The 21,076-nt window shown below is 40.0% G+C and overlaps 1 protein-coding gene across 2 annotated transcripts in view; it reads right to left on the bottom strand.

Annotated features, from left to right (window-relative positions):
* enpp2 (ectonucleotide pyrophosphatase/phosphodiesterase 2) overlaps positions 1–20,454 on the bottom strand; it is a 40,790-nt gene extending 20,336 nt beyond the window's left edge. For both annotated transcript variants that reach the window (XM_023261482.3, XM_035944107.2), the window contains exons 1-9: positions 20,260–20,454; positions 19,199–19,304; positions 13,264–13,419; positions 7,264–7,389; positions 5,027–5,087; positions 4,842–4,939; positions 4,576–4,655; positions 3,417–3,536; positions 2,819–2,874 (exon numbers count right to left, since the gene is read on the bottom strand). In XM_023261482.3, coding sequence (XP_023117250.3) covers positions 2,819–2,874; positions 3,417–3,536; positions 4,576–4,655; positions 4,842–4,939; positions 5,027–5,087; positions 7,264–7,389; positions 13,264–13,419; positions 19,199–19,304; positions 20,260–20,439 — 983 coding nt within the window. In that variant the 5' untranslated portion in view covers positions 20,440–20,454. The remainder of the gene's footprint in view (positions 1–2,818; positions 2,875–3,416; positions 3,537–4,575; positions 4,656–4,841; positions 4,940–5,026; positions 5,088–7,263; positions 7,390–13,263; positions 13,420–19,198; positions 19,305–20,259) is intronic.
* Positions 20,455–21,076: the final 622 nt, after the last annotated feature.

Here is a 21,076-nt window from a genome sequence, read left to right on the forward strand (position 1 = left end):
ATATTGGTTAAGTATTCCTTTTGAAGAACTGTTCAACAGTTTTACCAACAAAGCAGTAACACAGTCTCCTCCCAGCAGCTGATGCTAAGATTTTGTATTTTTACTGTATTTGCTGCTTCAACTCTTGGACGCACTGATGTGGGCTCTAAGCTAAGTTGCTGTTAATTGTTGATTTCTAAGGCCGGTAACTCTAATGAACCTTTCTTTTACACCAGATAGAACTTGTGGATGGCCCTCATGAGAACTAGTTTCATCAGTGTTGGATGGTTTTTGTGACTGCACTTGCCATATCATGGATATCATGGAGACTACTGTAGTTAGTCTACTAGAGCTATTTGCTGTACACAACTGATGGTCTAAAATGATGAAAGTCTTACTGTTAACTGAAAACTAAAGACCTCATGAAGCAATCATCAAGACAAACACTGAGGAATGTTATGGCTGAAGGTTTTATCTACACTGGAAAATTTTTTTGTGTGGAAAATAGTACAAAATAAAGAAAAATCCATGAATGAGTAGGCGAGTTCAAACTTTTGACTAACAGCAACAGACTCATATTCTGGTACCCTGCTGCCCTTCTGATCCGTTAAACCGCTAAACTCCAAATTGTTCCTTTAACTCTCAGAGAGTCTCATTAAGTTGAGGGTTGTAGAGTAAAACAAATTTAAAGCCCTCTTGCTGTTTAAAGTGCCTCAAGTTAGAGGCTGCCTGTGTAGTGATGAGGCCACCAACCAAGCTGCTGGCTGTCATACGGTCCACAGCTGTCAACCATCAAGCCCAGTGAATGGGGCTTGATGTATGAGGCATGGTGGTAGGGGAGCGTAGGGGAACACAAAGGTGTGGTCACACTGCTTAAACACTTGACAGCAGGCGCTTCTCACCATGCCTGCTCTCTTTTTGTGCTTTTCTCTATGTTCACACTTTCAACTCCATTTTCCCTCCTCCTACTATGCGTTTTATATACTCACCCTCTCTTTTTCTCTCTTTTTTTCTATACTTCCCTTTTCTCTGCCTATGAGTATTGTGGCGGCTTCCCAAAAAGCTGAACCCAACACAGACCTTCCACCAGTCAGCCAGTCATTTAGCAACAATCCCTGGTCCCCATTACCATGTCAGTGCCCATAGTGGTCCTATATCACCAAACGATGTAATGCGTTGATTAAAGCGTCTTTTTCTGCCAGCAGAGACTTCCACTCTCTGTCATATGTACACTCATGTCTCTTTCTCACACACCTCTGTCAGTGCCAAGTGCAAGAAAAGCAATGTAAACCACACTTTGGCCCCCATGGTTCTACGGAGAGGCACATCTGCGACCCTGGTTCACAGAGGAATCCTGCGCAGTGTAAACAGGCCCATTTGCACAAATTGCTGTAAAAACAGCCCAGCGCCATCCCACTGCCGAGATGTACCTCCTACTCCATAAAAGCCTCCTCTGTGCTGATAAATGTGGGCTCCTTTGTGTCCCACATATGCTAAAAGTCTAGCAGTCCAAATGCTCAGCGGGGACATGAACAGACATGTTCTAATGACTTGGACAACTTTCGCCACCAAATAGTTTACAACACATTAACACCAAACATGTTTATTTAAACTCTGGAAGGTTTTCACTTTGATTGGGCAGGTGAGAAATAAAGCCAAACGATCATTAGGTGGAGCCCTAATGAACTGTAGTAATAGAAGTGATATGCAGCTCAGTTGATTATTATAAGTGTGAACATACCAGTCAAAAACACCTACTCATTTAAGGGTTTTCCTTTGTTTTTACTACTTTATAAAATGTATAAAAAAACTAAAGATATCCAAATATTACCACATTATTCCATCTGTTAACTCTATCCATCACAGCACAAATGGAATAGTGCAAGAAAGAAAAAAAAATGTTTAACAAACCCAAATATGTTTCATATTTTAGATACCTCAAAGTATCCACTGCTAGCCTTAGTGAGAGCTTCACATAATGTTGGCAATATGTTAACCAGCTTTCACCTGGAATGGTTTTCTATAAACAGGTGTAGAAGAAAAGCACCCAACAAGTGCTCAGCATATGTGGAAACTATTTCAAGACCCCTGGAGAAGGTCCAGGTGATAATCTCACGAGGCTGGTTGAGAGAATGAATGTGCAAAGCCGGTATCAAAGCAAAAGGTGGCTACTTTGAAACTAAAATTTTAAAACATATTTTGTGTTGTTTACCACATTACTCCTTATGTGGTATTTAATATTTTTGATCCCTTTACTTTGGCTCTACACTGTAGACAATAGTAAAAACAAAGTGAAACTCTTGGCCTTATTGGTACAAAGAGATCTGGTCAGCAGGAAGAGTTATCAGATGTGTCTATTTGAGCTAACAAAATATACCAAAGGATTCACACTCCCACTACAATAGTTAGCTCAAATGTAGCAAGAGACAGAGGTAAGGTAAAAAATCTATGCATTGCTTCAAGTAAAGGTGGAAATCGAACATATCTGGTTAACTAAAAATAATTTGAAGTGGGGATAGTACATTAATACAGAAGTTTACATAGTCATGTTTTGGACATTTAACGTGAATCAATAAATGCAGATTGAATAACACTGGGAATTATTTTTCTATGGGAAAGCCTTGACTTTCCTAAATTCTAGGATTACTTCACTGGAGACACTATTTTTTCTGCCCACAGTTTCAACGGTGTGTGTGTGTGTGTGTGTGTGCATGCGTGCGTGTGTGTGTGCGTGCGTGTGTGTGTTTGTAGGTGTGCGTGTGTGTAGGTGTGTATGTGTGTGTGTGTGTGTGTGTGTGTGTGTGTGTGTGTGTGTGTGTGTGTGTGTCTGCTGACTTACACGGGCCAGAAGAAGGTGGCAGCCTTCACTCCCTGTTTGAGTGCTGTGATCCAGATCTAGACAAACAGTGCAGTCTCATTATTTTATCAGGCTGACACAGTTTATTAGGATACTGATGGAGCATTACCCTGGACACAAACAATAACATGAAAGTGAGGAAACCAAGGTAATGGCATGCTAGGATATGCTGAGAAGAATATCCCACTGTGTGTTGGTGGGAAGAAACTAAGTTCTGTTCCTGCAATAAATACAAAACCACATATAGTACGTTGGTGGAACTCGTCAAGTATTTTGAAAGATACTGGTAGAGCCTTGTTAGTTAGCAATGCATCCTGACTTTATATTCTGAACAAATTGTGTATTCTAGTCCAAGTTTGTTCTTTGAGTAAATCTATAAAAGCTGAGAATTCTGGACTTGGTCTTGTTAGAACAAAGAGTGATCTCAACTCAGCTTTCATTTATCACATATTAATATCTACTATTAATGTAGATATTGTAAATAATGTAGATATTATTGGACTATATTGGTTTGTTGGACCTGAGTCCCACTGTAGGTGCTTCACTTGGAAAGCCCCTCCTGCTTCCTAGTACTACTTACTGGTTGTCCTCCCCACCAGCGGTGATTGAGTTTTTCTCGGCTTCTCAGGGTGAAGGTTGCATCAAACACCGGGTCATACATAGAGTTTCCAACGATACCATGAGACTCCGGGTACAGACCCTGAGAAAGATTCAAAATTATTAGGCCAATAATGTTGTACTTGATTATTTCTATATCCTGAGTTCTCCCAAAAAATATGTGAGTGAAATTCATAATTAGTAGTCATTAGTAGTCATTCTATAAGTGCTACTGCTAACTACTGAAGGTACTTGTACTTCACTCGATTAGTTTATTATACCTGTAATTCTCCTGAATGGCACTTCTCAGGAAAACATTGTACAGTATATTTCACAACATATATTTAGCAGCAACAAGCATTATTTATACTAGAAATTTTACATTCAAAAATAGTTACGAAGACAAGTAAGCTAAGGTTCAACTTTATGTCACCAAACTTAGCTCGGATTTCATCAGTCTAAGCTTTAGTTTGAGATTAAGCCAGATGTTAGCATGCTATGCCTGTTGATAATACAGAGTTGCCAACTCTCACTTATTTGGCCTGAGCTATTCTTAGGCTTTGTCCCACCCTCTCATGCTGCCCAAACCAATCTGATGCCAAATAAGTTCAAAGCTCCTGGTTTATGAAAAAAAGTAAAAGTCTGATCCTCAAGCTCTGTTTCACATTTCAGCGACAATATTGGTCCAAAGACATTACAGCAAGTACAAAAAGATATACTGTCTGGCATGAGTGAGGCAAAAACATAGACTTCTCCAAGACCCTAAAACACCTTCTATGTATGTCGTGTTTTGCCTCATTCATGTTGCTCTACAGTTTTGCATCTATGGGCAGTTGGAATGTACATGAAAATACAATGTTAGAATGAATCTGTAACAGTGATAAAGATGATGACTGTTACTTACTTCAAGTACCAATTTAAATGAAAACATCTGTTAAAACATACAGCATATTTAGGGTAATGTCTGTTAATTATAAGATGAATTATTGCCTTTTGGGAGTTTGTGCTTCACCAATATTAAAACTCGAGTACAGTAAAATCTAAGGGGGACAAGTTTTTGTCATAACAAGTTGCTGACAGTGACAGTAACACTATATGAAATAGTCTTAAATAGTTAAGGCAAAATATGTGGCATAACCTACTGTAGCCAGTGAGTAGAGGTTGGGGAAGGTTTTGGAGGGGTAAACAGGCCTCATGTAGGGAGCATGGGTTCCACATGTTCCTGAATAGGACAGAAAAAAAATCATAGATTAGTGCAGAGTCACTCACTCGTGGTACAGAATCCACTAAACAGCTCCATAAATCACCACAAAGCACCACATCAACATCATCTCCGCTTCCTACCACTGACAGGGTGGCACTAGAACTAAATCCTGCATCCAATAAATCCCTCCCATGCAAGTCTTACTGAGTTTCTCGATGTTGGGTATGACAGAGCTCCCTCTCTTCACATATGATGCTCTAAATCCATCCACTGACAGCATGATGAGTGGTGGACGCAGAAACCTGCACATGTAGCGTTAGAAAAAAAATGCATGAAATCAAATGTGATTAACCTTGTTCAGTCCTCTTACCTGTAGGGTTTAAACTTACCCAGCAGGACATTCTGCAGTCTTGATGTCCTCACATTCGTCCTGCAGCCATGAAGTGTCTCCTGAAGGAACATGATCAGAAAGGTTAAGAGATAAAGTGGCATATGATCACAGTAAGCTATGTTTATCCACATACTGTACTAAAGTACCATCCTGAGATAGCTGTACTTTACCTAACACTATTTCATACTTCTACTCCAATATATCTCAGAGAATGTACATACATATGTTTCTTTTAGATATGTTTATATAACACAACACATTGTTAAAGATTACACTAACTTCTCACAACATTTACGGGTTGTGACCAAAAAAATAACTATCTATTTGTGTCCTCAGACATTACAGTTGTTATCAGTGTTACCAAAAAGAGAAAATATTTCCTTCTAAACTTAAATGTTTAATTAAGCAACTCACTTTTGGCCCACGAAGGTAAAGCTACCCTAGAGATCAAAATTGAGAAAATGAATACTGAAATGAATATAAGTTATTGCTAACTATCAGTCATAGGGCTGGACTTTCTGCTTATACTGTAGATATTAAGTAAAATTTAGCTGATAATACTTCTGCACTGTTACTTACTTCAAGTACCAATTTAACTGAGTATTTTTAAAATGTGTTGTTGGTACTTCTCCTCGAGTAAGGGATCAGGAGCCAGTTGCATCAGCTGTTTGTGTTTACTAACAGGAGCTTTAAGCATAATTAAATTCAAACAGGTGTGCACTAATTATATTTTGCAAAGCGAATGTCTTCCTCTATGCTTGCACCGCTCATCCACATGCAAACGGAGGTTTAGACCATGGAACAGAGGTTTTTCTAAATACCTTTTGAAAATGTGGATTTCTGAAAACTCTGGTTTTATGTATCTGTGTTGGTATGTGAAATGACAACAATGGCAAATATAAATACGAGTTTCTTTACATTTGATTAGCACTGGCATTTACAAGTTTACAACTTAAATGGCCATTGCTGCAACAATTTACTGGCACAGAAGATCATCTGCAGCTACAGTTACTAATATTATCATTCTACAGTCCATAGAATCAAATGACAGAGCGTGATTTGTTTTACATTCTTATGTTTATGGCAATATTTGCAAAACATTAACATTTATGACTAAATATTAGTTCTTTGTAAATATTTACACACGGACATTAACTGTCAGGTGTAACTGTTCTCCAGTTAACAAAACCAACTGACAAAGCTAATGAGTGCATGGTATTAAATAAGCCATCCATCCATCCATCCATCCATCCATCCATTATCTATACACCGCTTAATCCTCACTAGGGTCGCGGGGGGTGCTGGAGCCTATCCCAGCTGACTCGGGCGAAGGCATGGGACACCCTGGACAGGTCGCCAGTCTGTCGCAGGGCTACATATATAGACAAACAATCACTCTCACATTCACACCTACGGGCAATTTAGAGTAATCAATTAACCTCAGCATATTTTTGGACTGTGGGAGGAAGCCGGAGTACCCGGAGAAAACCCACGCATGCACAGGGAGAACATGCAAACTCCATGCAGAAAGATCCCGGGAAAGCCGGGACGCGAACCAGGGACCTTCTTGCTGCAAGGCGAAAGTGCTAACCACTACGCCACTGTACAGCCCATTAAATAAGCCATTCAAAGAAAAATAAAGCGACCATATGGAGTACAGACAGTAAGTGCTGTTTAATAGCTATGTATATTTTGAAGATTTTCAATTCAATTTCCTGAAAAAATACAATGAAACTCAAACTACTAAACGTTTGACCAGTAACACGTGACTAAATGAGTAAAAAGTCGGCAAGATTAGCATAATCTCCCAACAACTTACAGCGAATACAGCCAACTTTGAAACACTAAATAAAGGTGCACCGAAAGAAATTTTCAAGACCAAGAACATAAACACACAGCTGTCCAGCCAAGGATATTAACACTAGAAATGCAAAAAATGTAAAGCGGAAACTAAATACATTTATTTTTTGATTGACAAGTTGATTTTTCTAACATCAGTATTTCAATAGGCTTTATCATCCACAGTATCAATATAATGTATTCATTTAGTGTGAACTTGCTTCTGCTTACTTTACCTTCATAATATGTAGACGAATATATACAGGACCTTATCTCATTGACCAGCATGTAAAACTATCTGAATATCTTTGTGAAATGTTGCACTTCTTAATGGTTATCTCAGATCCCATAACATCCAAGATTTTTACAACATACACAATATTTCATGAAGCAAACCTTTGCACAGTTTCTTGTAGTTGGTACAACAGTCTCCTCTGGCCAGACAGTCATCAGAGCAGTGACAGGCGTGCTGTTCGTTTCGAGTTTCCCCACACCGATCCTTACTGCACTCATATCCCCCTTCTGTATAGGAAGAACACAGCAGAGACAACAGTTCAAAGGATTAAAGATTTTCACATGAGATAAAAAGTGGAATAAAAATCCAGCAAACCCTCCAAAACCATGATACATGTACAACTAATCTGATAGATTAATCTTGAAACCACAGGCACTGAGAAATGAAAGCTGGTAATTAATATAACTGGTTTGGCAGCAGAGTGAGTAGGCAACAGCGTGGGACCAACAATGATGATATAGTCTGTGTTTTGAACATTTCTCAAGATGGAACAAAGATCAAAGTAGGATTTGACCCTGTCAGGGTAAAGATCCGGGTACAACCACAAAAAGAAGTATATCGTCCTTTTGAGGCAAGGAGAGCATTACAGTGTCAAGACAGTGGTGAATCACAGACCACCGCCTTAAAGGAGTGAACATAAAATCCGACCACAAACAGTAGAAGTAATGGGGAAAATGTTGACACATGAACCAAAATGAATACAATATGTGAAGATAGAGAAATGACAACAAACATATAGAGCTTGCTCAAAAACTAGGAGTTGTTCACAACTCTTGAGTATGGAAATAAGTAACCATAGCCTGCAGAAGTTGAACCTGAGTTGAATGAACAGTATTTCCTTCTAAAACGCTCTCAGCTCTCGTAGGAGGCGGTCGCACTTTTCCTCGCTCCGCTATCTCTGTTCCTCCCTACCCTCATGTCTCCCTGCTTGCTGCATTTCTTCGTCTTCGTCTCATCTGTCTGACTTGGAGCGATCGCTTGGCACTGGACCTTTGAAACACCGATCATGGAATTGATTAACTGGTCTCTCAACGCAATTGACAAGATTGCACAGGCCTAGGGGAGCCTACCTGTCCGGATGGGAGTTTTGCCTCTGGTTACGTGATCGACGCCTGGGGGAAGTGGAAGGGGATCATGTGCCTGGCACCCCTATCCATGGAGGATGTGGAAGATGTTTATATATTCGGATTTATGATGACAGGCCTGCTGATAATTGGCTTGTTCACTGGCCTGAGCTTCTGGAAAATCAGGAAGACCGCAGATAGAAATGACGTCCAAACACTGCTGGTCTATGCAAACGATCGGATCACGGCTGCCGATTCTCGGTATGACGAACTCAATCGTAAGATGAACAATTTGCTTGGTGTGACTGTTGATTTGAGTCACAGATTGGAAGCCATCAGGGTGAGAATCGCTACAGCTGAGGTCTAAAATTGTTGAGAGCAGTAGGGGGAAGGTGAAATTACTCCTCTCCCGTCTAAACATGAAGAAAACTGATTACATTCTGGAGCCCCTGGAACAATAACAAACTCCTCTGGAAGTTTCATGGCCAAGAGATAGCTCTCCTAAACCCCCCCCCACTTTCCCAAGGACACCTGTTGACTTTTGGACCGGGCCAACCGAGGACGTCTCCATAGCAACCTGCTGTGTTATCGCGCTCCCACCCTCGTGGACTGAGACACCGGAGGTCTGAGACGGAAGAAGATGGGCTACACTCATACACACACATCGGACTCATGAACTGAGGACTGAGCTAAACATTCGCACAGACATTCCCATATCCCCCTCCCCCCCGCCTCCACAAGCTTTCCTCACTATACACAGGAGCCAGGAATCCGTGCAGTAATTTGCTGCACAGGAACCAGTTAACTGTGCGGTGCTCCCCCCTCCACCACCCCACATCCTTATCCCAACTATCCTTGTCTAACGTCATGCTTTGCCTGTTTGCGGGTTTGTTTGTTTTTTTAGGTTCCTTCTCAAATTGAATTTCCCAACATTGGAGGTTTCATTTGGTACAACGAGCCTTTTTTTTTCATTTACTCTCTGCTATCCCTACCCACATCCCAACATGTCTTTTTCTTTTTTCCTCAAGAAAGGTGTGTGCAGCACTGCGCAGTAGCCTGAGCTGTCATTGGCAGGGCAGCTCAAATGAAATTTCATTGTATATGAAAGTGTGCAATGACCAATAAAGATTGATTAAAATGTAGGAGGGCAGATGTATAGAGTGTATAGAGTTTTCATTTTATAATGAAAATACTCAATAATACTCAATAATTCTCTAAAACTCAATAATAATGAAAATAATATGTAAAAAGACTGTCTGATCACATTTATGTTAATTATTCCTTAAAATAATTATTAACAATGATTTCTACAACAATGACGGTAGGAAACACACACACACACGCACGCACGCACGCACGCACGCACACACACACACACACACACACACACACACACACACACATATATGGAAATCTGTTCCAATATTTAAAAGTCAGAGGTATCCCATCTCTGAAACTTTGGTAAATATCTTTCTTGGCAGTTTTGTATGAATCAGCATATTTGCAGCATTTTGTTCAAAATCACACCAGTTACATTTCTGTGCAAACTGTCACTTCTAACATTTTTAGGAAATCATTAACTGTCATCAAACCATGCTTCATTTGTGCAAACCACTACCTTTGTAACATTTTTGAACAATTCATGAACTCTGTCTCATGTTTGTACAAATTATCAGTTATGGAAGAAAAAAATCAACTCTTTCACATTTTGAAATGAATCCTATCACATTAGCACTAATCACCATCATTTTTCACCAGCATCGCAACATTTTTAACAGATCATAACAACAAATCATTACATGTTTTCAACAAATTATTTTTCACATTTTTGTGTAATGGCACGGTGTTTTGAATGACAACATATGTTACCTCTTTCTTTGTCTGTAAATGTGTGTTAGTGGGAAGCCTGGCATTGCAGAGCTTATCTTGTCTTACCTTTACCTTGCAGCTCACAGTTCAGATGGTTCAGTTTTCCAGTGATGTCTGTTAAAAATGCAAGGGCAAGAATCCACTCAGTGTCCTCAAGCAGCAAGATGTCTTCCCCTTTGGATTGCATGAACTCTTTGATTTCGGTCAACAGTGACAAAAAACGCTGCAAAACTGGTCCCCTGCTGATCCATGGGGTTTCTGTGTGTAGTAACAGGTCACCATGTTCAGCTAACAGCTCCTCCAGCAGCACCTTCAATGTCCTGGTTGTTTGGCTTTGGAGCCATTTATGATCTTCACGACACGAGTCATCACATGATCAAATCTGGCCACTTTTGTACATACATATGTCCTGCTGGTGAATGCTGCAGTGGTAATGTAGGAATGTTGGGAAGTCTGGATCACCTCTGCATCGTACAATGAAGCCTGCATGGCGACCCGTCATGGAGGAGCCCCGTCCGTCGTAACTGAAACAAGCTTTTCTAATGGTACATTTTTCTCCACGAAGAAACTTTTCGCCGCATAGTAGATGCCAAAGCTGCCTTTGAGTCCCGGGTTTTTCCTGTCCATAGTGCGTATCCAGTCTATGTGCGCTAGCAGGTGGCTAGTTAGCATGGAAGCTTTGTGGCGGATAGAGTCTCTCCACATTGTGCCGCTTTACTGACGCAATAGTCGCCCCGCAAATAGGACACTTACATTTATCTTTCACTGTCGTGAAAAAGAACTCTTCCTCCCAGTCATCGTGAATAAATAGTGTTTTCTCTTTCACTTCTCTGCCATGTTTTGGGGGTAAAAACCACATCTAGCTTCCCAAAGTGTCTGCACCTGGACGCTGCAGCAGAATGACGTGCTGGTTGACATGCGCAGTGAACTCTGACTCGGACAACGTCAAAGTTCATTTACAACGAAGACATTTTTGTTTTTAAAAAAATTATAATAAATATTGTAATTCAAAATCTGCATTAATGTAAGAATTTTTGATTTAAAAAGAACAGCAACTATAATTTTTTTTTTTTTTTTTTTTTTTAAAGTTATTTTTTTTGGCCTTTTTGTCGGCTTTTTATTAGATAGGCGTAGTAAGAGAGAGACGGGAAACAGAGTCGGGGGAAGACATGCAGCAAAGGGCCGCGAGCGGGAATCGAACCCGGGCCAGCTGTGTCGGGGACCAGCCCCTGTACATGGGTCGCCCGCTCAACGCGTTGAGCTATACGGGCGCCCCAGCAACTATAATTTTTTATAAGGAATTTCATGGTGACTAGTGTTATTTTTAGAACATGTGTGGCGGGCAACTCATATGGTCTCTGCTGGCAACCAGGCGCCCGTGGGCACCGTGTTGGCTACCCATGCTCTAGAATGACCATAAGCAGACAACTCAAGGAACAAGGCTTAAAGGGAATAATAGCTGCTAAGAAGCCATTATTGAGATCTGCAAACATCCAAAAATGCCCAAACTTTGCCACAGAGCACAAACACTGGACTGTAGATGACTTGAAGAAGGTACTCTGGATGGACGAGTCCAAGTTTGAACTGCTCAGTCAGCATCGTTGTGTTTATGTGCAGAAACGCTGGTGAACGTTTGATGCTAGATGCATCACAGTGAAACACAGTGAAGGTCTACCACAACATGTTGGTGCATCATGGAATCCCTTCTGGATGGAACCTGATTGGTCATGGGTTCATATACCAAGAAGACAATGACCCCAATCATACTTCAAAGCTGTGCAGAGACGACTGGATCAAGAAAAAGAATCTGGAGTACTGAAACTGATGACTGACCAAGTCAAAGTCCAGACTTGAATCCTGTTGAACAGATCTGACCATAGGATGTCATACAAAATATTAAGATTTTTCACTAATATATGTGAATAAGGACTATTTAGTTGTTCCAGTTTTGTATTTGCCTAATAAATAACAATACAACAAGCTTATGACAGATTTCTAAAATGTTTGTGTTTTCTTGTTTCTATGACAGGTGGTCTAATAAATTTATTAAGCATTTTATATATATATATATATATATATATATATATATATATATATATATATATATATATATATATATATATATATATATATATATATATATATATATATATATATATATATATATATATATATATATGTACACACAGAAAGAGCAGGTCCTCTTCGTCTTTCCCGCTATAGAATGCCATGTTTTGATGGACAAACTAAACACTGGCTCTTGAGAGTGCCTTATGTTTTTAGCAGTTGTAATGGCCACCCTGTCCAGCTGTTGAACTGGCTGCAATTTGCAACCTTTCCACTAGATGCCACTAAATTTTACACACTGGACCTTTAAAGCGTATAAATTACAGTCATTAATTTTGCAAAAAGCAAAAACTGTTATTTAAATACAATATTTTTGTTTTGGCTTGCGGGACATAAAGAAAATATAACGAAATAAAATAAAGTTTATGCTGAGTTAGCCTAGTTAGCTTTAAACAGTACTAGTTTATCTGGTGTTACTTTTGTTCTCCATTATGATGAGATTCAGTTGCTGTGAGACAAACAAAACAGGCACCCACTTATGAGTCTTGAGCGCTCCATAGCACTATTACAGGGGTTTACAAATGGGGTGTTCCTGCATCCTGTTACAAATTTAGACAACTGTGTTACCGTTGAAGTCCATGTTCTATGAAACACCTTTGGTGCCAAACAATTTCTGCAAATGTGAAATAGTAGTGTAAATCAAGCACAACCTGTTCGTTTCTCTTATACTCTCAAACACAAAAAGGACAGTCACAGAAACAAATATGCAACACATGTTGGAGAAAATTCTGGACCACCTGATAAATATTATATGTTGGATCACCAAGGACTTCCTCAAGCTCAGTGACAAACAAAAATTTGAGACATCAAGAGCATGAGCCCCTTTTCCTCTGACATGCAACACACTGCCAAGAATCTGGGAGTCATTTTAGTTTCAAATAACGACAAAATGTGCAGTTCTGTTTTTATCTGCTTTGGGAACATATTGACGTTAAAATCAGTCAGTTTCACTATTTACATACCGAACAGAATGCATATTAAGAGCAAGACTATGTTAAGGGCACATAAATCAGAGGACAAGCAGAGAGGGTGAGGGAATACCTGTCCTGAGGCAAAGCTGGTCAAAGTCTGAGCAGCAGCCATTGTAGGTTTTGCACAGGTTGTCACAGCGACAGTTTGGTGGTTCCAACTCAACCAGTTCAAAACATCTGTTCCTGCAGGAGCCGGAGGTCGGTACATACTGCAACGCAGAGCGAGCTGGAAAAGATAAGAAATGTAGACTGTTGTTGTTTTATTTTACAATTTTTTATGTCATTTTCTCCTAAATGCAGGTTGAAGTTGCACTGAACAGACTTGAATGTGTTATGATCCTGCTCCAGCTTCTGCCCTTCTTTCCCCTTCTTCCCCATTTTTCCTCCTTTCTCCCTTGGGTTCTGATCTGTTTCTGTTTTGTCCTGTCTCTCTTTGGTTCACTCTGTCTGTCACCTCTCCCTCATGGCTCTCTCTCTCTCTCCCTGTTTCTCCTGCCTGCATTCTGCCATCAGTTAATTACTGCAATAATCAGATCACTCCGTTCACCTGTTCTCCACCTCACCTCCACCTATTTAAGCTCTGTCCTTTCATTCACTCCCCGCTGGATTATAGTTACCCACATGCCTTCATGGACTCTGTTTTCGGACTCTGTTTTCCCTTGCACTGGATATCCCTCACTTGGACTCAGTTCTTCTTTTGGATTCTAGCTAGCCCTGCTTTTGTCTCCAGCCAGTAGCTCCAGTCTTGTCTCCGTTCACCCCAGATTTCCTGAGCCTGCTTCCCTTCCCCTTCTGTTGTTAGTTCCCCCCATCTTGTAAGTAGCCCTCCTCCACGTAGTTCTAGTTTAGTGATCTTCCGTTTTTCATAGTGTTTGTTAGTAGTGGTTTGGTTTAGTTTTGTTTCCTCCCAGTTCAGTTCTCCGTTTATGTATTGTTTTAGGTCTCTGGTGTAATTAAAGCCTTTCTTTAATTCACATTGCTGCCAGTCTCTCTGTGTCTGGGTCCCCCCCCCCCCCCCCCCCCCCCCCCCCCAGTAACAGAATGCCAAACACTGCTGGAGTGGTGCACACATTGTACAATAAGCAGTTATAATGACCACAAGCCTTTAACTGTGATTAGCCATTACTGTACTGGCTAATTTCTTTCAAGTGGACATGGCGGTAATATCAGTCTGAAATTCTGATTAATTAATAGATTATTAATTAATTAATAGACCCAAGGTATGCAATAGTATCAGAAATACATTTTAAAGTTAAAGAAGACTACCTAGACACATATGAATAGATAATAAAAGTACTGCTAGTCATTTTGCTATGTACGCTACCAGTCAAAAGTCTGGACACACATTCTCATTCAATGCTAACAAAAAAGTGTTATTCTTCAGTAGATTAATACTGAAGAGTCACATTTTTTTGTTACAACATAACTCCATATGTATTCTTTTATAGTTTTGATGTATTCAGTATTAATCTACAATGTACAAAATGATTTAATAAAAAACACTGAAAGAAAAGGTGTGTCCAAACTTTTTCACTGGTATTGTACATCCCTATATTCCTTTCTTAAGTTGTTTACCTGAAGCAGATTTGCAGTTGGCTAAAACATTGTTCATGAAAATACAATCCCAGAATCTGATAGAGCTCCCGGTGGGGCCCACAAATGTCACAGCTAACTCAATTATTATTATTTATGTGTGAGTTTTAAAGCATTAATAGTGAACTGGGGGGAATTTTTAGCATTTTGTCGCTAGGTGCTAGAACAAAATCCAAGAAAGCATCATTGAATTTACTAAATATTGTCCGAATACTTAATGAAAAACTGCATTGTTCACATACCCTTGAAAGAAATAACCTATAAACTGTGACAAAATGTCTGTATGCGCCACGTGCCAAACTCAACAGTTACTAAAGTTTAACTTTTCACTTGGGACCAAAACTGTGCTAATATCGTATCACTATGGGGACACAATAATCCATTTGTCCACTTAATATCCAAAAGACCAAGGTCCATTTTGAGAAAGACCAAGGTCCATTTTGAGAACCCCCACTGGCCTAACTGAAGACATCCTGGAGATCTGAGGGTGAGACAGAGTGAACTTGCTGCTACTTTTCTAACAACATGCTCCTTGTGTGCTCGCTCATGAAAAAACAACCCTCCTCACAGAGAGAACCTGAGGATGCCAGGAGTTTTTCAACGTGCATTTATGTGTTCCTGTGTGGATGTATATGCACATTTTTGCAAGTACATGTGAATGTGCATATACGTTGTGTAAAGGAAGTGAGGTGTTACACTTTAAATTATTTATGCTGCCCAGCCAGTTGGCACAGCAAGAGTACAGTGTGTGTCGAGTAACAGCAGTGCTTCAATACCCTCTTTCCTAAAGTCCATCTTCTGCTCAAACCACGAAATGTATCTTTTAAAGACGACAGGATAATCACACTGTAATGGCAACACACGGTAGGTGAATAGAATTAAAGATAGGCAAAGGTAAAGTAAAATGTAAAAATACACGATGTAAAAACACTCTATTAATTGTGAATTTCAAGTCTCTAGTGTTGTTTTTATTTGTGCATCTTTCTGAAGTCAAATATGGACTTTCACAGTCAATGGACATTTTCCCCAGCATACGTTTTGACTTATTGTAGGAAAAAAAAACAGTTGTTACTGAAAACATTAACAATGGCTCTGCTCTGTACAAGTACTTCCTGCACTTATCCAGTTCTTCTTATATACAGTATATAGACACTGCATTGGTTACTCTATAGTGAGAAATAAACAGAGATTCGTGGCAAATCAGTATTTACATGCAATTTGGCCAACCTTGCTGACTGGTTAGCAACCAGTCAGCAACTACTTTGCACATTTAACAACTATTTTAGTATTTTAAACAAAAATTGTTGAGGATTTATTTGTCTGTTGTAAATGGCAGTAAAGTGACCTTTTTAGTTCTGGACTGCTGGTCAGACAACAGAAGACATTTGAGCAAACATTGTCCAGTATATTTATTGACAAAGGGCACTTGATTACGCAAGATAACATTGTTCAGTTGCAGCCTTGCTCCACTATTAACTTTGCATTGTGGGCCTGAAAGGACACTGTTGCACTATATTGTAAATACATTTACACACACTGTATGAATTACAGAGTGTGTAAATGTAAACACTACAGTGGTGCACACCGCAAAAAGGAGCTATTTTGGAAAAACACAAAAATGGTGAAGGACTTTTTCCCTCACCGGAATGGGAGTGCTGCTGAGCAACACTGTAACTGCTGACCAGTCAATCTTCTATGGTTTGTGGTCCTGTTAGCAGAAACAGCCCCATAAGTCAACCAGCAGGTTATTACAGCGTTTGATTGTTAAGCAGTCACGAGCAGGCATGTGAAGCAGTATTAGTTTTTGAGGCATTTGCTGAAACAACTAATACTATTACTAATACTGCTTCACATGAAAAAATATGGAGGTCAGGGTGGTGGATGGGTCAAACAAACATTGGACTAGAACTGGTGACTGCTTTTATTTTCCATTTCAAATGTTTTTTTAACCATGGCCCCTAACCCCTTATTAACCCTAACCCTCAACTGTTTATCATTGTAATTATGATGACAAAAGTTGTATTAACAAAGTATTTATTTTAACCCAAACCATGATCCCTCTGTAAACCTAACCAAGTTCCTGTACTAGATTTTGCAAGGCACTGCATGGCTGAAATGTCCAGATTCACAATGTGCACGAATGGCTTTTTAATTGCTTCATCTGCACAAAAATTCACAAAAGGCTGCAGCCATCATGTGCAGCTGTGACAGTGTGCACAGTTACTGTACATGTGTACAGTGCAGAAAAACTCTATGCCGACAGGGATTGAGATTTTGGGGGAGAAATGAGCTCCAATGCTCTCTTAATATTGACTCAAGGTAGTGCAGCTCAAACACTCTCTCTCCTGAAAAAAGCACATGGGCTGTCCAATCACGACCTCACAGGGTCACAGTGAACCGTTGTAACTCCCCCCATCAGCACCACCACATGGTCTGCTCGCTCATTTCATATGCGCTGGCAGACACTTCCTCACCCAGCAAATAAATGGAGCCGGAGAAATTCCACCAAAGCTGCAGTTGCTGCTTCTCATCTAAATGAATGTTATTCATGTTGAGAGTAGTGATGGTGGAGATTGCATTCTACTTGACATCTGGGTGACTGGGTGACTGATTGCATTTGAAGCTCACATTGAGTTCAACATTACTCTAAAAACAACCTCAAAAGCTATTACTTGCTTGCATCTAGAACTTGGAGAGTAGCTCCAGGCATGTCCTACCTGCACTAGGCCAAGATACATTAATATGTGTCCAAAACACACTTTCACATTGCCTGTGCTGAGCCACTTTGGCAACTATATTAAAGTGCATGATTTTTTTTCTTGTGTTGGCATTAGTGAACATGTGTGTAAAACACTGTTCTGAAAAGATTTCAACTAAACTTCTGCTATGCTATGAAAGACCAGGTATGAATTATTCTATGTCCATTGTACAGCAAACAACTACGCAATACTTGGTGATGAAGAGTCACAAATAGCAGTTACTTTCAAACCTGGTTGTTACTGGATTATTCTTGTGTACAAAATGTTAGAAAAATGTCTGTCAATCAACAGCGGAAAATCCCTAAGAAAATTCTATCAAAAAGCAGCAGCTGAAACAACAGAGTGCCTGGCATATTTGCTTGGCAAAAGACTTAAAAGGATTGATTTTCAAAATGACTGTTTGCTTATTTTGCATTGTTTGACGTTCAACTGATTTATTGTGACAGCCCTGATGTGATGCAGTGATTATTGATCAACTGCCATACATGAAGCTGGAATACAATGATGGGGTCATTGGAGGCACTGTGTTCTCTACAACACAGCATGAAAAAGCTACAGTTCATACAGTCTAATGTTGTGAAACAATCCCAAAACAAGTTCTGTCTCAAGTTATGCTAAAAGATAGAATATAATCTAAAAGCATAGAAAAAAAAGCTCAACCTGACAGAGGGACAGTAAAACCTTTAAGCATAGAAACTACTCACAGCAATGAGTCACTGAATAAAGCTAACGATTTGTAGATTGGTTTTTAATGTTAAGCTGAGTAAATGTATAAGAACAATAAAATGGCAGTGGTAGTTAGTGTGCAGGAAGTATCGAGCATACTGCTAGGGAAAAGAGAAGAAGGAGAAAGGAAATAAATAAGCAAAATAAATAGATAATTAAAACAAAATATTAAGGAAAGCAGAGGAGAAACATGATTGGGAATGGATAATGGATAATGGATAAAGCTATAGTAGGAAATGGAGATGAAGCACTGTCCACAGATGTTTTACTAAGGATATGCCCTCAGATGAATTAAACAGGCTCTCTGATAATCAAACAATAATATTCCAGCCCACAATCAATAGAATTGAATCCCTTCTTGCAATTTCCAGTCCAATTTCCAATTCATCATTAAAATACTGTCTCTTGACTCGCCTTTTACAATATATTAAGTAACATTGTATGTATAAATCAGCTAAATAAATGCATGGATGAGGGTTTAACTGCACGGTATACTTTAATGTCAGTTTTCCACTTTACTAACAAACAGTTAGAGGTTAGAGAAAAGAAACATTTTCATTAAAAAGAAGGTGTTTTCTCTCATTGTGCTTTTAGTGAACAGGAACACTCCTTCTGGAGTCCATTTAAATATTACAACCTGTTCAAGTCACACTCATAGCCATATGCATATCTCATGGTGTAAGGCAATGGCTAAAATTAAGGAAATACTGTTGTTGTTGAATTTGCATGAGGCTAAGGGAAACTTTTCTCCAACCTTAGTTTCATGAGGACATCAAAGTTCCTGGTTTGTCAGCTACAGAGTAGCCAGCTGGATGCTGAGAGAACTCTGGTGTCCTTTCCAAGGACCTCAGCTGTGCAAATGCTTTCCATCTCAAGGTGAAGCAGTTCAAAGATGTTCTCTGTGTTTCCTAGGAATAGCGTACTCACACTCTGTCCTGGCTGAAGTCCCATCCTCTCCGGAGCGTCTGGGCCGGTCATGGACAAATCCCAAACACGTGTGAGAGCCACACAGAAGTGGCAGGAACCACAGAAACTGAGAAAACAACATCACACCTGACATTAGAACAGGCATTCATTCAGTATAAATGTTGCATGTGCTAATCAAAGGTCATGGTGTTTATTCATAAGAGAGCAAACGCAATAGGCAGAGGAATGACAGCTTCACGGGCTGCACAGTGGCGTAGTGGTTAGCACTTTCGCCTTGTAGCTAGAAGATCCCTGGTTCGCGTCCCGGCTTTCCTGGGATCTTTCTGCATGGAGTTTGCATGTTCTCCCTGTGCATGCGTGGGTTCTCTCCGGGTACTCCGGCTTCCTCCCACAGTCCAAAAATATGCTGAGGTTAATTGATCATTCTAAACTGCCCGTAGGTGTGAATGTGAGAGTGATTGTTTGTCTCTGTATGTAGCCCTGTGACAGACTGGTGACCTGTCTAGGGTGTCCCCTGCCTTCACCTGAGTCAGCTGGGATAGACTCCAGCCCAAGCTCGGTGTGATTACTACAAAATGCCTTAAAATGCAATGCTTTTATTTTAATTTTGAGCTCTACTGTAGTACAGAAAATAAACAGCCCCATAGAATTTAAGGCCTCTGCTGTGCACAGGTGCTCCAAAAGTCATTCTCAAATTTAGATTGCAAAAAGTTTCTGATACATTAAAACACCAAGCCCTGCACTGGCTGGCAATGTTGAACGGAGCTCAAGAGGCTGCAGTACAGGAGAGCTGCTGAGTTCAAAGTGAATGAGGACCACCCGCATCCGCATAACAATCGCCTTTTATAGTTTGAAAGACGAATCCACAATTGTTCTGCAAATGCTTAACAGCAGGAAAGGGAGCAAGCGGTGAAAATTCTGAAAACAGCAAGACGACATCCTTTCACGAAAAACCAAAATGCACTGCCAAATGCGTAACTGCGCACGGATTTACGCACCGCAATGTGTATTCTCTGAAGCGCCATACACTTAAAGGCTGTAGACGTGGACTCTTACCGTACCAGTTTCTGTAGCAACATGTTCCTCTGCTGGCCTGAGTGTAGTCTTGTGCTGTAGGTTGGAGAGTGAGTGATGCTGACTCCGAAAACGAAGGACCACCGGAGAGGAGGGACGGTGGGGGGAGGTGACTGAAGGGAACGGACCGGATTCTCATTGGGGCCGGTTTGGAGGAGGGCTTTCATTTGAGCTCGTATTTAGGCAATATGATGTGTAAAGGGAACCGCAGCAGGCAGTCAGCAGTAGAAATATACCAGCTCTACAGATAAGACACAGTTATTATGTAGAACACTGGGACAGCCATTTTCACAGCAATCCGCTGTGTTAACATTGATAAGAACATTGGATTGATTCGTGGACTGTATGGTGTAAATAAATACCGTAAACAAAATAGTACCGGCGTACAAAATGATAGCACTGCAACAGCCTACATTTATGTATTTGTTGTGGGTTAGGGTAAGGTAAGCTTGGGTTAGGGTAACCGATAGTGGTTCAAAGTGCTGTATAATACGAGCAAAAATAAAACTATGTTAAAAGTAGTAATAACACACTGGAAAGCAAAAATAAAGTATTTTTGTATACTAAATATAAATAAGCCCATATTGTGGGCTATTGAGTTGATAAACATATGTAATTTCGCAAATAACCAAAGCATAAGAAAGAATAAAATAATGTATAGTAGCATAAAATTGGTTGTGTCATTGTTTTTTTTTTCTTTCTTGGAGATTTTCCTCATTTAGTAGCCTAATATAGGCAAGTCACTCTCGTTACCTTGTTCATGCAAAAGTTGTCCTTTTAGGAGAGGCCCTTTGTAAGTAAAAA

The sequence above is a fragment of the Amphiprion ocellaris genome, chromosome 9 (assembly GCF_022539595.1).
Source record: "Amphiprion ocellaris isolate individual 3 ecotype Okinawa chromosome 9, ASM2253959v1, whole genome shotgun sequence".
Classification (NCBI taxonomy): domain Eukaryota; kingdom Metazoa; phylum Chordata; class Actinopteri; family Pomacentridae; genus Amphiprion; species Amphiprion ocellaris.